This window comes from Mustelus asterias, chromosome 15 (assembly GCF_964213995.1).
Source record: "Mustelus asterias chromosome 15, sMusAst1.hap1.1, whole genome shotgun sequence".
Classification (NCBI taxonomy): Eukaryota; Metazoa; Chordata; class Chondrichthyes; order Carcharhiniformes; family Triakidae; genus Mustelus; species Mustelus asterias.
The window spans coordinates 103,176,416-103,193,262 of NC_135815.1; the positions used below are offsets into that span (position 1 = coordinate 103,176,416).

Genomic DNA, 16,847 nt, shown 5'->3' on the forward strand with positions numbered 1-16,847 from the left:
AGTCCATCTGCCACTTCTCCGCCCAGTCTTGCATTCTATCTATGTCTCGCTGCAACTTCTGACATCCCTCCAAACTATCCACAACACCACCTACCTTGGTGTCGTCAGCAAACTTACCAACCCATCCCTCCACTTCCTCATCCAGGTCATTTATGAAAATGACAAACAGCAAGGGTCCCAGAACAGATCCCTGGGGCACTCCACTGGTCACTGACCTCCATGCAGAGAAAGACCCCTCCACAGCCACTCTCTGCCTTCTGCAGGCAAGCCAGTTCTGGATCCACAAGGCAACAGCCCCTTGGATCCCATGCCCTCTCACTTTCTCAAGAAGTCTTGCATGGGGGACCTTATCGAACGCTTTGCTGAAGTCCATATAGACCACATCCACCGCTCTTCCTTCGTCAATGTGCTTGGTCACATTTTCAAAGAACTCAACCAGGCTCGTAAGGCACGACCTGCCCCTGACAAAGCCGTGCTGACTACTTTTGATCATACTAAACTTCTCTAGATGATCATAAATCCTGTCTCTCAGGATCCTCTCCATCAACTTACCAACCACTGAGGTTAGACTCACCGGTCGGTAATTTCCCGGGCTGTCCCTGTTCCCTTTCTTGAATATAGGGACCACATCCGCAATCCTCCAATCCTCCGGAACCTCTCCCGTCTCCATCGACGATGCAAAGATCATCGCCAAAGGCTCCGCAATCTCCTCCCTCGCCTCCCACAGTAACCTGGGGTACATCCCATCCGGTCCCGGCGACTTACCAACCTTGATGCCATTCAATAGTTCCAACACATCCTCTTTCTTTATGTCCACATGCTCGATCCTTTCTGTCCTCCGCAATCCAGCAGTACAACCACCCAGATCCCTTTCCACCGTGAATACCGAGGTAAAGTATTCATTAAGCAGCTCCGCCATTTCTAACGGTTCCGCACAAACTTTTCCCCCTTCACCTTTTAAGGGTCCTATGCCTTCACATCTCATCCTTTTACTCTTGACATATTTGTAGAAAGCCTTGGGATTCTCCTTAATCTTACCCGCCAAGGTCTTCTCATGACCCCTTCTCGCTCTCCTAATTTCCTTCTTAAGCTCCTTCCTACATCGCGTATACTCCTCTAAATCCTTAACACCTCCTAGCTCTCTGAACCTTCTGTACGCCTCTCTTTTCTTCTTCAAAAAACTCCACCAGGTTAGTGAGGCATGACCTCCCTCTCACAAAACCATGCTGACTATCGTTAATGAGTTTATTCATTTCTAAATGCGCATATATCCTATCTCTAAGAATCCTCTCCAATAACTTCCCTACCACGGACGTCAAGCTCACCGGCCTATGATTTCCCGCGTTATCCTTCCTACCCTTCTTAAATAACGGGACCACATTAGCTATCCTCCAATCCTCTGGGACCTCACCTGTGTCTAGTGACGAGACAAAGATTTGCATCAGAGGCCCAGCAATTTCATCTCTCGTCACCCTGAGCAGCCTTGGATAGATTCCATTAGGCCCTGGGGATTTGTCAGTCTTTATATTCCCTAAAAATCCTAACACTTCCTCCCTTGTAATGGAGATTTTTGCTAACGGGTCAACACTCCCCTCTGAGACACTCCCAGTCAACACATAGAAACATAGAAATATAGAAAAACTACAGCACAAACAGGCCCTTCGGCCCACAAGTTGTGCCGAACACATCCCTACCTTCTACCCTACCTATAACCCTCCATCCTATTAAGCTCCATGTACTCATCCAAGAGTCTCTTAAAAGACCCTATTGAGTTTGCCTCCACCACCCCTGACGGCAGCAACATCCCTCTCCTTTGTCAATACCGACGCAAAGTATTCATTTAGGATCTCCCCTACTTCTTTGGGCTCTAAGCATGATTCCCCACTTTTGTCCCTGAGAGGTCCGATTTTTTCCCTGACAACCCTTTTGTTCCTAACGTATGAATAAAATGCCACGGGATTCTCCTTAATCCTGTCTGCCAAGGACATTTCGTGACCCCTTTAGTATTAATATGACCACAATGAAACAAGCAGGCAACGTGGTGAAATAGGATCTACAAGAAAAAGGAAAACATGAATGCTAGTATAATGACTAATATAATATATACATTTCCTCAAAGTAGACTGCTGAAATCTGTGGCAGTCGGTTTAAAAAAGATCAAATAATCAGCAGTGACTCAGTCATGTAGTGAAATTAGAAGACTCATGGGAAGCTGCACATTCATTAGCTGGTAACCAAGGTTCCCCCTTTAATAAGGCCTCTTTGTAGTGGTCACATTTTTTATTTCTCCTTTTTTCCTAAATTATTTTTAACTCCTAACTGAAGATTAAACTCTTAAATTACAAAAACTGCTGAGTTTTAATGGTAGGTCTGTGTCTTTCATGTTCCCAGGACATAGTTTATGATGAGTTGTAACTGTCTTGCTTTGAAATTCATTTTCTTTTCATACAATGGGCAGGGATCTATGATCTTGGATTTTTAACTATTGCTATTTTGGTAGTGATTGTGTGGCCTGTTAAAGGGCCATTCGGCAGTGTCCCACAGTTTTCGTGACTTCTATCGGGACCAAGGAAGTAACTTCTCCTTTGACATGGTGATTCTGCAAAGTGTACCCGTGGGCCAGAGATCACTGGTATTTACATCATCATCATAGAAATCATAGAAACCCTACAGTGCAGAAAGAGGCCATTCGGCCCATCGAGTCTGCACCAACCACAATCCCACCCAAGCCCTACCCCCACATATTTACCTGCTAATCCCTCTAACCTACGCATTTTAGGATTCTAAGGGGCAATTTTTAACCTGACCAATCAACCTAACCCGCACATCTTTGGACTGTGGGAGGAAACCGGAGCACCCGGAGGAAACCCACGCAGACACGAGGAGAATGTGCAAACTCCACACAGACAGTGACCCGAGCCGGGAATCGAACCCGGGACCCTGGAGCTGTGAAGCAGCAGTGCTAACCACTGTGCTACCGTGCCGCCCCATCGCAGGAGGCATTTCCAGGACATGGCATTGCAGCCTCTCTAACTCCAGTTTTCAAGCTGATCATGAGAGATTCAGCCTTTGTGGGCTGCGTGATGTGGCAACCGATTTCAGAGAGGGTTTTTAACTATAGTTAGTATTTTTAATATGTAATTTTAACTACAATATAATTAACTATTATTTCATTTATCTTAATATGCTAACCCTAACAGACCTTGGTGTTCTGGTTTAGGATTGATCCATCAAATCTTCAGCCCCACAAACTTGAAACTGGAAAAAAAGCAGTCAGTAGGTAGTGTAAGTATGAATGGAAATGAGATAACTGAGCTTAAAGGGCTGGAGAATTCAGGCAGAGGGATTTCAGGAGAACTGTGGGCCTAGTTTGAAGGCACTCACTATACTAGCACCAAGATGCCACTATATATTCAGGGGAAAAATCCACAAGTGTTGTGCCAGTAAGCTTCTTATGAGACTGTCATAAATTCATTACTTCTAATTGTTCCTACTCATGTCACCATTGGTAGCAGACTTCCAATTATCATCACTTCATTCTAGTGTTTATAGATCAAACGATGCTGTCCATGGTGGCACAGTGGTTAGCACTGCTGCCTCACAGCGCCAGGGATCCTGGTTCGATTCCCGGCTTGGGTCACTATCTGTGTGGAGTCTGCACATTCTCCCCGTGTCTGCATGGGTTTCCTCCTGGTGCACTGGTTTCCTCCCACAGTCCAAAGATGTGCTGGTTAGGTGCATTGGCCATGCTAAATTTTCCCTCAGTGTGCCCGATCAGGCGCCGGAGTGTGGCGACTAGGCGATTTTCACAGTAACTTCATTGCAATGTTAATGTAAGGCTACTTGTGACTAATAAATAAACTTTACTTATTGTGTATAATTTGCTGTGGGATTTATTGCATTATACCGAAATCCTTGGGATTTGGTTGCAGGGAGAATAAAAATGGGCTGAGTATTTGAAGCTGCAGGTGGCATTCAGTGTAGCGGGGACATGAGGAAGAATCTTTTACGCAGAGCGTAGTGGGTGTCTGGAATTCACTGCCCGACTTGGTGGTGGAGGTGGAGGCAGAGACCCCAACTTCTTTTAAAAATTACCTGAATTGATACCTTATGTGCTGTAAGATACTGGGCTATGGGCTGTGTGCAGAAAGGTGGGATTAGAAAGGGCACCTGGTGTCCTTGGGCTGGTATGGACAAAATGGGCTGATGGCCTCCTTTTGTGCTGTAGCCTTTCTATGGTTCTAATCGACCTGATTTTGTGCTGGAACATTTTTGATTCACCTAATTAGCAATTTGAAGCAGGAAGCTTGGCTAATCTTTGACAACCTACCCAGTCTGAGGAAACTAAGATCAATTGTAGTACCTTAATATTGGTGACCTTTTGGGTTCATACTGGGATTACTGTTGCTCACCACATACTGTATCCAAGAGGTGGTGTCAAAATGGCGGCTGATACCAATTTGTGGAGTGTAGGTAATAACATGGAGAACTGTGCCAAAATACAGGAGAACATAAACAGACTATCAGACAGAAATGGCAAGTAGAACTTAATGCTGTAAAGTATTATGTGGTTGGATTTGTTCGGAAGAATAATGAGACCACTTGCTCTTTGTGAAGTGAGGAGCTAAATGTTGTTGAGGAACAGAGATTTGGAAATGCAGATATCTCTCCTTTAGTACTGTACTGGAATGTCAGCCTAAACCTTTGTGCTTGATTCCTGGAGTGGAATTTGAACACACAAACTTCTAATTCAGAGGCCACCAGCTACCCAGGACTGACACATTGAATAGGCTGCAGCTAGTAGACTAAGAGGAGATCCAATACAGTTCTTTAAAATGCTGGGTTGTTAGGGTGAAGGTAGGAAAACTGTTGCCACTTGGGGGTTAGTCAAATAAAAATTGGAGCAATTTCTTTACAAAGAACAAAGAAAATTACAGCACAGGAACAGGCCCTTCGGCCCTCCAAGCCTGCACCGACCACACTGCCCGACTGAAGTAAAACCCCCTACCCTTCCGGGGACCATATCCCTCTGTTCTCATCCTAGTCATGTATTTGTCCAGACGCCCCTTAAAACTCACTATCGTATCTGCCTCCACTATCTCCCCCGGCAGCGAGTTCCAGGTACCCACCACCCTATGTGTAAAAGACTTGCCTCGTACAGAGTACAGGAATGAGATAGAGAATCTGGTGAACTGGTGCGGCAACAATAATCTCTCCCTCAATGTCAACAAAACGAAGGAGATTGTCATCAACTTCAGGAAGTGTAAAGGAGAACATGCCCCTGTCTGCGTCAATGGGGACAAAGTAGAAAGGGTCGCGAGTTTCAAGTTTTTAGGTGTCCAGGTCATCAACAACCTGTTCTGGTACCCCCCCACGGCGACACTATAGTTAAGAAAGCCCACCAACACCTCTACTTTTTCAGAAGACTAAGGAAATTTGGCATGCCAGCTACAATTCTCACCAACTTTTACAGATGCACCATAGAACGCATTCTTTCTGGTTGTATCACAGCTTGATATGGCTCCTGCTCTGCGCAAGACCACAAGGAACTACAAAAGGTTGTGAATCCATCACGCCAGCCAGCCTCCCATCCATTGTCTACACTTCCCGCTGCCTCTGCAAAGCAGCCAGCATAATTAAGGACCTCACGCACCCCGGTCATTCTCTCTTCCACCTTCTTCCTTCGGGAAAAAGATACAAAAGTCTGAGGTCACGTAAAAACCGACTCAAGACTCTTTACAACAATCTGAGATCCCTATCTACTTCAAGAAGACGACCATCATCCTGGTGCCTAAGAAACACCAAGCAGCGTGTCTTAATGACTATCGGCCGGTGGCTCTGACATCCATCATTATGAAGTGCTTCGAAAGATTAGTCATGGCACGAATCAATTCCAGCCTCCTGGACTACCTGGATCCACTACAGTTTGCCTACCGCCGCAACAGGTCCACAGCAGACGCCATTTTCCTGGAACACCTAGATAACAAGGACACTTATGTCAGACTCCTATTTATTGACTATAGCTCAGCCTTCAACACTATTATTCCCACGAAACCCATCTCCAAACTCCGTGGCCTGGGCCTCGTCAACTCCCTCTGCGACTGGATCCTGAGCTTCCTAACTCACAGACCACAATCAGTAAAGATAGGTAACAACACCTCCTCCACAGTCATCCTCAACACTGGTACCCCACAAGGCTGTGTTCTCAGCCCCCTACTATACTCCTTATACACCTATGATTGTGTGGCCAAATTCCCCTCCAATTCGATTTTCAAGTTTGCTGACGACACCACTGTAGCGGGTCAGATCTCAAACAATGATGAGACAGAGTACAGGAATAAGATAGAGAATCTGTTGAACTGGTGAGGCAACAATAATCTCTTCCTCAATGTCAATAAAACGAAGGAGATTGCCATCGACTTCAGGAAGCGTAAAGGAGAACATGCCCCTCTCTACATCAATGGGGACGAAGTAGAAAGGGTCGAGAGCTTCAAGTTTTTAGGTGTCCAGATCAGCACCAACCTGTTCTGGTTCCCCCATGCCGACACTATAGTTAAGAAAGCCCACCAATGCCTCTACTTTCTCAGAAGACTAAGGAAATTTGACATGTCAGCTATGACTCTCTCCAGCTTTTACAGATGCACCATAGAAAGCATTCTTTCTGGTTGTATCACAGCTTGGTATGGCTCCTGCTCTGCGCAAGACCGCAAGGAACTACAAAAGGTCGTGAATCCATCACGCAAACCAGCCTCCCATCCATTGACTCTGTCTACACTTCCCGTTGCCTCTGCAAAGCAGCCAGCATAATTAAGGACACCATGCACCCTGGACATTCTCTCTTCCACCTTCTCCCTTCGGGAAAAAGATACAAAAGTCTGAGGTCACGTACCAACCCTCTCAAGAACAGCTTCTTCCCTGCTGCTGTCAGACTTTTGAATGGACTTACCTTGCATTAAGTTGATCTTTCTCTACGCCCTAGCTCTGAGTGTAATACTACATTCTGCACTCTCTCATTTTCTTCTCTATGAACGGTATGTTTTGTCTGTATAGCGCGCAAGAAACAATACTTTTCACTGTATGTTAATACATGTGACAAATCAAACCAAATCAAAATGCTTTAAACCTTGCCCCTCGCACCTTAAACCTATGTCCCCTAGTAATTGACTCTTCCACCCTGGGAAAAAGCTTCTGACTATCCACTCTGTCCATGCCCCTCACAATCTTGTAGACTTCTATCAGGTCTCCCCTCAACCTCCGTCATTCCAGTGAGAACAAACCAAGTTTCTCTAACCTTTCCTCATAGCTAATGCCCTTGCATTAATGCAATTGCATTTAAGAGAGACTTGATGCAAACACGAGGGAGAAAGGAATAAAGGGATGTGGGGGCAGGGTGGGCACAGGTATTTACTTTGGAGGAGATTTGTGTGAGCCATAAATACTGGCATAGATTAGCTGGGTTGAATGACCTGTTTCTACGTTATAGATTCCATGTAATTTGCTGATGTACAGGTAAATAGCATTTTTAATATAAAGAAAATAAAGGATATTTGTAGGGATGGTTTCTATTAAAATTATGAAGATTGACTTTGAAACCATTCTTTTGAAAGAGATTGTTTTAATTCTATAGCACGACTGCATTGAGAGGTGGAGTTGCTATGATAAGAGATTTCTATCACCTCCAAGGTTAGTCTCATGATTGCAGTCTTCTTGAATTTGCACAGCATTCATGAACTGGTAACAACTTGTATGCAGTGAAAGCATAAGAAATAGGAGCAGGAAAAGATCATGGGGCCTGTCGAGCCTGCTCCGCCATTCAGTAAGGTCAGGCTGATCTATAGCTTCAGCTTCACTTTCTCATTGCTTTCCATGTCCCTTGATTCTCTGAGGTTTCATTTCCGATGAGTGTAAAGAATCCTATGGCACATTTTCAAAGAAGTGCAGGGAGTTCTTTCTTTGTCCTGACCAATTTTCATCCTTCAACCAGCACCACCAAAGCTGACTGTGAACATTTATTTAATTTACTGTTTTTATTTATTTTACTGTTTGTGGGATTGTGCCCTGCACAAATTGGGTACAATCTGTGTCTAGATAATAGTCAAATCAGTTTAAAAATTCTATGCCAATTGAAATCTTAAGGATGTGAAAGAAATTCAAAATGCAAGTTATTTGTTTAAACTTTGTAGAGGGTGTGCTGTTGGCTTGTTGGTGTGTTTGAGTGCTTAGAGTTTCAAATGTATAAAATCTACAATTTAAAACTTGCCATCAAATACTCTTAATTATATGTACTTCCAGATGTTTTATAGTGTATCATTTATTATTTCCCCTCTGAATCATTTAGGTGTTGTGGGTCCAATTAGAGACAAAGTACATGAGAGAACGCTGGAGGAAAAGGACCGTCTGAAGATTTTCTTTTCTGACCAAACAGTTGCGTCCTTTTACCATTAGCGATGGCCAAGGTTGCAAATGAGGGAAGAAATGCTGACTGTAGCAGCCCAGCAAATGAGTTTGGAGACATCATCAGATGGAGATCAGGTATGTTGGAAAAAGTTTTATTGTATCAAAACCTTGGCATTTTTTTTCTTCTCCTTAATCTGGACAGTCATAAGAATTTTCAATATATTCGTCTCTGTGGAGAATAACTAGTTATCTTAGTTATCCTGCTGGCTGTGTACAAGAAAGCTTTCCTAGCCCCTAACTATTATTAACTATACGCTGGTTTTGTGTTAGGTGTTGTCATTAATTTGGAGATCCCAGTGTGCAACTTTGTTGTGTTTTGATCTCAGCAGTTTTATCAGTCGTGTATCAGCCCTGTTACAATTGTGGGATTTTAGAAGACGGTTGGTTATGTTTTAAAAAGTCTTTAACTTGAGATGAAACAGAATGTTCTGGATAGGGGTCGATAGTGGCCACACTGAACCTCTGCCAGGGACAGGCCCCGAGACCTGATTGCCATAAAAAAGAAACCCAAACTGAAACCTCTTGAAAATCAAGTAACACTTTTTACACCTTGACCCAGAAAAGGCTTTTTGGATGTAGGAACACAGACTATGAAAGAAAGAGAGAATCCAGCTGCTGTGAAGAGAATAGAAGAATCTGTTAACAGCCAAGCAGAATGCTGGTGTGAGCTGGTTCTCTGTTCGAAAGGAAAACAGAAGGTGGGATTTTTGGAAACCTAAGTATCAAGCACTCGCTAAGGTGAACCTTGCTAGGGAGCCGGTCTATTCAGCACAGGACGATTTTTGAAGGATATTGGCAGATTCAGTCTGTTGTGGCAGGGAGAAATGAGCCTGCTGGAAAGCTGGGAATGTCTTTAGACTGGATCTAGTAATGTTATATATCTGCTAAAGTGCGATGCACAGTGAAAGGGGCTGCAAGATATATCTTGATTGCGTTAGTGAATGTGAAAGTCCCTTTCTTTAGCTTGATGTATTGGTTACCTGTTCAGCAGAATTTGATTTATGTTGATTACCAGTCTTAAAATGGGTAATTGTGTCCTTTGGTTTATTTTTGTTGGTTGCTGGGAAATTCTTTTTTTTAAGTTATCGGTCACTACAAGGATTGTAACACCTGTGGTATTGATAATTGCTTAAAAGCAGGAAGTGCTGAGTAATATGAGTTCAGGTAAATCTGGAGAGAGAAGCAGCATTAAAGTTTTAGGCCGATGACTTTTTGATGACTGATGGTCAGTTAGAACATGAACACTGTTGACACGGTAAGTTTCCAAACTACTTGTTAGTTTCCAGCTCTGGGTTGGTAGACTATAAGTGTCTTTTTTTTCATTTTTTCATAACTTTGACAGTTAGAAACATGACCGTATCAGAGTCAGCATTGACAGTCACGATCAAACTTTGTTCCACTTGGGTTTGGAGGTTAAACAGTGCAACCTCGAGCAAAATTGCAAGTTAATAATTGCTACTGGATTCTGGCTTTATTATTATTTATACCCAAAGTTCTCTTCCTGTCATGGTAACTGTAATTCATACTACAATATGATAATTGGTTGGCCTCTGATTCCGAGATCAGGATATTCTTGGGGAGGAGAGAAGGGTTGGGAGATGTCATGCTCTCCAGATCGCAGTCTCACCTGGAGATGTATTGTGCATAGATTTCCAGAAGGCATTTAATAGGTGCCACATCAAAGGTTTTTGGGGAAACTAAGAGCTCATGGTGTAGGGGGTATCGTATTAGCCTGGATGGAAGATTGACCGGATGGCAGAAAAGAGAAAGGTGTGCATAAATGGGACTTGGTCCAATTGGCAGGATGTGATGAGTGGAGTCCTGCAGGGGTCTGTGCTGGGGCCTCCACTCATTACAATTTACATCAACTACTTAAATGAGGGGAGTGAAGGCATAGTAGCTAAACTTGCAGATGACGCAAAGATGGGTAGGAAAGTATGTTGTAAAGAAGACAAGGAGTTTGCTCTTGGATATTGATCGTTTCAGTGACTGGGCAAAAATCTAGCAGATGGAGTATAATGTGAGAAAATGTGAAATTGTGAAATTGTGCATTTTGACAGGAAGAATAAAAAAGCAGAGTGCTACTTAAATGTAGAATGACTACAAAACTTTGCGGTGTGGAGTGATCTAGATCTTTTAAGGACCAGTTGGCGTGCAGGACAGACACGTTCCTGTGAAAATGAAGGACAGGAATGACAAGTTTTGGGAAGTTTGGATGACTGGGGAAATTGTTAGCTTAGTCAAGGAAAAAAAAGGAAACATACATAAGGTCCAGGCACCTAAAAACAAACAAATAAAGAGGAAGGAGCTCAAACGTGGAGTTAGGAGGGCTAAAAGAGGCCAGAGATTTGAAAAAAAAACAAGCACCAGACTAAGAGACAAACATGGAAAGAAGCATTGCCTTTTGTAGGGTGATTGACACTGCTTTTGGGGTGGCACAGTAGTTAACACTGTAATGAGATTAAGGAGGTAAATGCGTGGCTCAAAGTTTGGTGTGGGAGGAATGGGTTTGAATTCATGGGACATTGGCACCAATATTGGGGAAGAGGGGACCTGTTCCGATGGGACGGTCTTCATCTGAATCGCGTTGGGACCAGAGTCCTGGCGAATCGTACAATTAGGGCTGTCTGTATATAGGGTTTTAAACTAAATAGTGGGGGGGGGGAGGGTTCAGTTGTATGGAGAATTAGAAAATCAAAGTTAAAGAAGAGGGTAGAAGTGCAGGTTAATGGAGCTGAGGGCTCAGGAGAGGTTAGTAAAGTTTCCAGACCACGTAATAGAACAGAGAGTATAGAAGGTGGCAGGAATCTAACCTCGGGCAGAGCAAAGAAGGTGACCAGAATGAGAAGGGAGTTGGTCAGCAGGACTGAGGGTGTTGTACCTAATTGTGCGCAGTATACGGAACAAGGTAAATGAGCTTGTTGCGTACATTGAAATTGGCTGGTACGATGTTGTGGGTATCACAGAGACGTGGCTGTAAGAGCATCAGGGCTGGGATCTAAATATCCAAGGATATGTGTCCCATCGGAAGGACAAGTAGATGGGCAAAGGGGGTGGGGTTGCATTGTTAGTAAGGAATGAAGTTAAATCGATATAAGAAGCGATATGGGATCAGAAGGCATAGAATCTCTGTGGGTAGAGTTGAGGAATCACAAAGGTAAAAAGACCCTGATGGGAGTAATGTACAGGCCCCCTAGCAGTAGTCAGGATGTGGGGCAGAAAATAAATCAGGAGATAGAAAATGCATATAAAAAAGGCAATATTACAATAATCACGGGGGACTTCAATATGCAGGTGGACTGGGAAAATCAGGTAGGTAGTGGATCCCAAGAAAAGGAATTTGTGGAATGTCTAAGAGATGGTTTTTTTTGGAGCAGCTTGTGACAGAGCCTACTAGGGAACAGGCAATTCCGGATTTGGTAATGTGTAATGAGGCAGACTTGATTAGGGAACTTAAGGTGAAGGAACCCTTAGGGAGCAGTGACCACAATATGATAGAATTTACCCTGCAGTTTGAGAGGGAGAAGCTGGAATCAGATGTAACGGTATTACAATTAAATGAAAGTAACTACAAAGACATGAGGGAGGAGCTGGCCAGAGTTGATTGGAAAGGGAGCCTCGCAGGGAACACAGTGGAACAGCAATGGCAGGAGTTTTTGGGAGTTATTCAGGAGGCAGAACAGAAATCCATCCCAAGGAGGAGGAAACATGCTAAGTGGAGGACGAGGCATCCATGGCTGATGAGGGAAGTCAAGGACAGCGTAAAAGCAAAAGAAAAAGCATACAAAATGGCAAGGATTAGTGGGAAGTCAGAGGATTGGGAAGCTTTTAAAAGCGAGTAGAGGACAACTAAAAAAGGCAATAAGGGGGAGGAGATGAAATGTGAGTGTAAGCTAGCTAGTAATATAAAAGAAGATAGGAACAGTTTTTTCCAATATATAAAAGGTAAGAGAGAGGCAAAAATATTGGATCACTGGAAAATGAGGCTGGAGAAGTAATAATAGGAAACAAAGAAATGGCAGAGGAACTGAATAGTTACTTTGCATCAGTCTTCACAGTGAAAGACACCAGTGGGATGCCAGAGCTCCAGGAGAATCGACACAGGTGAGTGCAGTGAAGGTTCTGGGGAAACTGAAAGGTCAGAAGGTGAATAAATCACCTGGACCGGATGGACTACACCCTAGAGTTCTAAAAGAGATAGCTGAGGAAATTGTGGGGGCATTGGTGGTGATCTTCCAGGAATCACTGGAGGCAGGGAAGGTACCAGAGGACTGGAAAGTAGTTAATGTAACACCACTGTTTAAGCAGGGAGGGAGGCAGCAGATGGGAAATTATAGGCCGGTTAGCCTGATTTCGGTCATTGGCAAGATTTTAGAGTCCATTATTAAAGATGAGATCGCAGAGTACTTGGAAGTGTATGATAAAGTAGGACTGAATCAGCACGGCTGTTAGAGTTCTTTGAGGAGGTAACAAGGAAGTTAGATAAAGGAGAAGCAGTGGATGTGATTTATTTAGATTTCCAGAAGGCCTTTGACATGGTGCAGCATAGACTGTTAAGTAAGTTAAGAGCCCAAGATGTTAAGGGTAAGATCCTGGCATTGAAGAGGATTGGCTAACTGGCAGAAGGCAGAGAGTGGGGATAAAGGGGTCTTTTTCAGGATGGCAGCCAGTGACTAGTGGTGTGCCTCAGGGGTCGGTGCTGGGACCACAACTTTTCACAATATACATTAACGATTTGGAGGAATGACGTGGAGTTGTCAGACTCACCTGATGAAGGAGCAGCGCTCGAAAGCTCGTGCTACCAAATAAACCTGTTGGACTTTAACCTGGTGATTTGGAGGAAGGAATTGAAGGCACTGTTGCTAAGTTTGCAGATGATACAAAGATATGTAGAGGGACAGGTAGTATTGAGGAAGCAGGGGGGCTGCAGAAGGACTTGGACAGGTTAGGAGAGTGGGCAAAGAAGTGGCAGATGGAATACAATGTGGAAAAGTGTGAGGTTATGCACTTTGGAAGGAGGAATGGAGGCATAGACTATTTTCTAAATGGGAACATGCTTAGGAAATCAGAAACACATAGGGACTTGGGAGTCCTTGTTCAAGATTCTCTTAAGATTAACGTGCAGGTTCAGTCGGCAGTTAGTAAGGCAAATGCAATGTTAGCATTCATGTCGAGAGAGCTAGAATACAAGAGCAGGGATGTACTTCTGAGGCTGTATAAGGCTCTGGTCAGACCCCATTTGGAGTATTGTGAGCAGCTTTGGGCCCCATATCTAAGGAAGGATGTGCTGGCCTTGGAAAGGGTCCAGAGGAGGTTCACAAGAATGATCCCTGGAATGAAGAGCTTGTTGCGTGAGGAACGGTTGAGGACTCTGGGTCTGTACTTGTTGGAGTTTAGAAGGATGAGAGGTGATCTTATTGAAACTTACAGGGTACTGCGAGGCCTGGATAGAGTGGATGTGGAGAGGATGAGTCCACGAGTAGGAAAAACTAGAACCTGAGGGCACAACCTCAGGCTAAAGGAACGATCCTTTAAAACAGAGTAAGTAGTCTCACAACACCAGGTTAAAGTCCAACAGGTTTATTTGGTAGAACTTTAAAACAGAGATGAGGAGGAATTTCTTCAGCCAGAGAGTGGTGAATCTGTGGAACTCTTTGCCGCAGAAGGCTGTGGAGGCCGGGTCATTGAGTGTCTTTAAGACAGAGAGAGATCGGTTCTTGATTAATAAGGGGATCAGGGGTTAATGGCAAAAAGGCAGGAGAATGGGGATGAGAAAAATATCAGCCATGATTGAATGGCGGAGCAGATTCGATGGGCTGAGTGGCTTAATTCTGCTCCTGTGTCTTATGGTCTTACGGCCTCTCAGCTCCAGGGACCCGAGTTCAATTCCGGCCTTAGGTGACTGTCGTGCTCTGGTTTCCTTCCACACTCCAAAGATGTGTGGGTTAGGTGGATTGGCCATGTTAGATTGCCCCTTAGTGTCCAAAGATATGTAGGTAGATGGATTAACCATGGGAAATGTGTGAGGTTACGGGGATAAGGTGGGAGAGAGAGCCTGGGTAAGATGCTCTGTCAGAGAGTCGGTGCAGACCTGATGGGCCGAATAGCTCCATCTGCACTGTCGGGATTCTATGATTGTATTGTTCCTTACCAAGAGCTTTACAAAATTGAAAAACAGAAGGTGAAGCAGTGAAGAATAACATTGTTCTTTTTTTATCCACATCAACATCTACACTAGTCACTTCAACTCAGTCCACCTCCACTCACAAGTAAAGTACATTACTGTAGGTCATCGTAGAACCCCTAAGGTGCAGAAGGAGGCCATTTGGTCCATTGAGTCTGCACCGACTCTCTGACAGAGCACCTTACCCAAGCATGCAACCCCATGTATTTACTGCATTTATCTCCCTAACCTACACTTCTTGGAACACTAAGGGTCAATTTAGCATGGCCAATCAACCTAATCTGCACCTGGAAGAAACCCACGCAGACACGGGGAGAAGGTGCAAACTTTACGCAGATAGTCACCCAAAGCTGGAATTGAACCCAGGCGACTGGCACTGAGAGGCAGCAGTGCTAACCGCTGTGCCGCCATGTCGCTCCCTAGTTTTCATTGTCGTTGATTCTTTATACATGCAAATGTTGGGATGGGGAGAACTTTCTAATTGATTCCATTGTAAAGTATGTTCATTGTTGCCGATTTTGCCCTTTGAGAGATTTCATGGTAATCTAACCCCTGTGAAGCGGGATTTTACTGTATCTTATGTTTGCATTTTTTAAAGGTGTTTAGAGTGGGCAGACATCTCTGCTTGTATTCAAAACTGGTTGGAAGGAACTATACATCATCATAGATGGGGTGGGCAGCTTGCTGTAATTTCACTTACATTATTGGGTGATTGTAGTCCTGACTGATTTTATATATACCGTGACGGGTCATAAGTGTAAGATTAAAACAGATTATCTGGCGATTATCTCATTGCTGTTTGCAACACCCTGCTATGTACAAACTAACCGTTGTGTTTCCTTCTATGCCAACATTGACCTCAGCATTTTCAGCAATATGCAGATTCCAGCATCTGCAGTAATTTGCTTTTATACAGAAATAAAGAGAAGTTTCCAAGAGGTCTAAGGTTAAAGATACTAGAACAGAGAACTGCTCAGGAAAGACAGGTAGAGTTGGGAAGAAGGCTGAGACACCTGAAAGATATCTGAAGTGATTTTCATGTTTGGGAGACTTTAGTACAGCTTGGGAGATATTTGAAATAATTTTGAAATCGATGGCTGGATCTCTGAGTGTGTGTAAAAGTCTTTAAGCCAAAATAAATCCTGAATTGGGAGGTGTAAAACCTGAAAGTGAAATTTTCTTGGGAGCAGGTGAGAGAAAGCAGTGTTTAGAGAAGATTTGAAAGTGTGTCTTTTTGAAAGCAGAATTTGAAATCACTCGTGTGGAAGCTGGAGTTCACTGAGACAAAGTGGCTCAAGGTATAAGAATCATCTGGGGGGATTTTGAGGAGCAATCCATAGACATTCACTTGGTTCAGAGTGTATAGTATATTTGACCACAGCCAGTCTGTGGTTAAAGGCACTTTGTGTTACTGAGACCATTGTAGCTTAAGATATAATGTAACTCGTGTCTTATGTTAACCTTAAAATCTGTGTATGTTTGTGAAGCTTAGGGGGAGTAAAGAAGTATTGTATCATAATCAAACTTTTCATGTTTAAATTTTTTCAGAATCTTGTTAAAACTAATTCGCGGTTCTGTGACTCTGGCCAGAAGTTTTTAGCTGTTCACACCGGGATCTTTGGTGCCACTGATGGTGCACCACCCCTGCCATGGGTTTCCTGGTGGTGTGGGGTGGAGTCGATGGGAAATCCCATTGACAGTGGCAGGACCAGAAGTTCCTGCCGCTGGCCAACAGCGTACTGCCTCCTGCTGCATGAAACACACCATAGGGAGGCTATAGAACCCTCCCACTGTTCCTCCATGTTGTCTTCAAAAGAAAGTAATGATTATGGTCTTTTGAGCCAGGGTTCCATTTTGGGATCTTCCCACCCAGTTATAACATTAACTGGGATCATAGCATTGTTTGTGTATTGTTGCATGAGGGTGAAGTTTAAAATCAAATATTGAGTCTTAATTTTAAATGATGTCATCATGAATAATGAAACTGAAAATCTAAATAAGATGCAATAACGGAGAGGAACTTCTTTGGAAATTCTGACAGGTAAGTACACAGTTTAGAATTGAGTTAATGTATTAAATGGAATATACCCATTGATATTGGGTCTATATATTATCCAGCTGAATTGCACTAATGAAAATTTGATGGTAGTAGAATAGTTAGATTTGGTGATTTACATCAGTGGTGATCAAACTCTTGTTTGTAAGT

The 16,847-nt window shown here is 43.6% G+C and overlaps 1 protein-coding gene across 1 annotated transcript in view; it reads left to right on the forward strand.

The window, feature by feature from the left end:
- The window catches only part of LOC144504716 (utrophin-like), a 631,247-nt gene that overhangs the window by 16,221 nt on the left and 598,179 nt on the right, over nucleotides 1-16,847 (forward strand). The window contains 1 exon segment of the mRNA XM_078230463.1: nucleotides 8,339-8,532. Within this exon segment, the coding sequence (XP_078086589.1) occupies nucleotides 8,448-8,532 (85 nt within the window). The 5' untranslated portion in view covers nucleotides 8,339-8,447.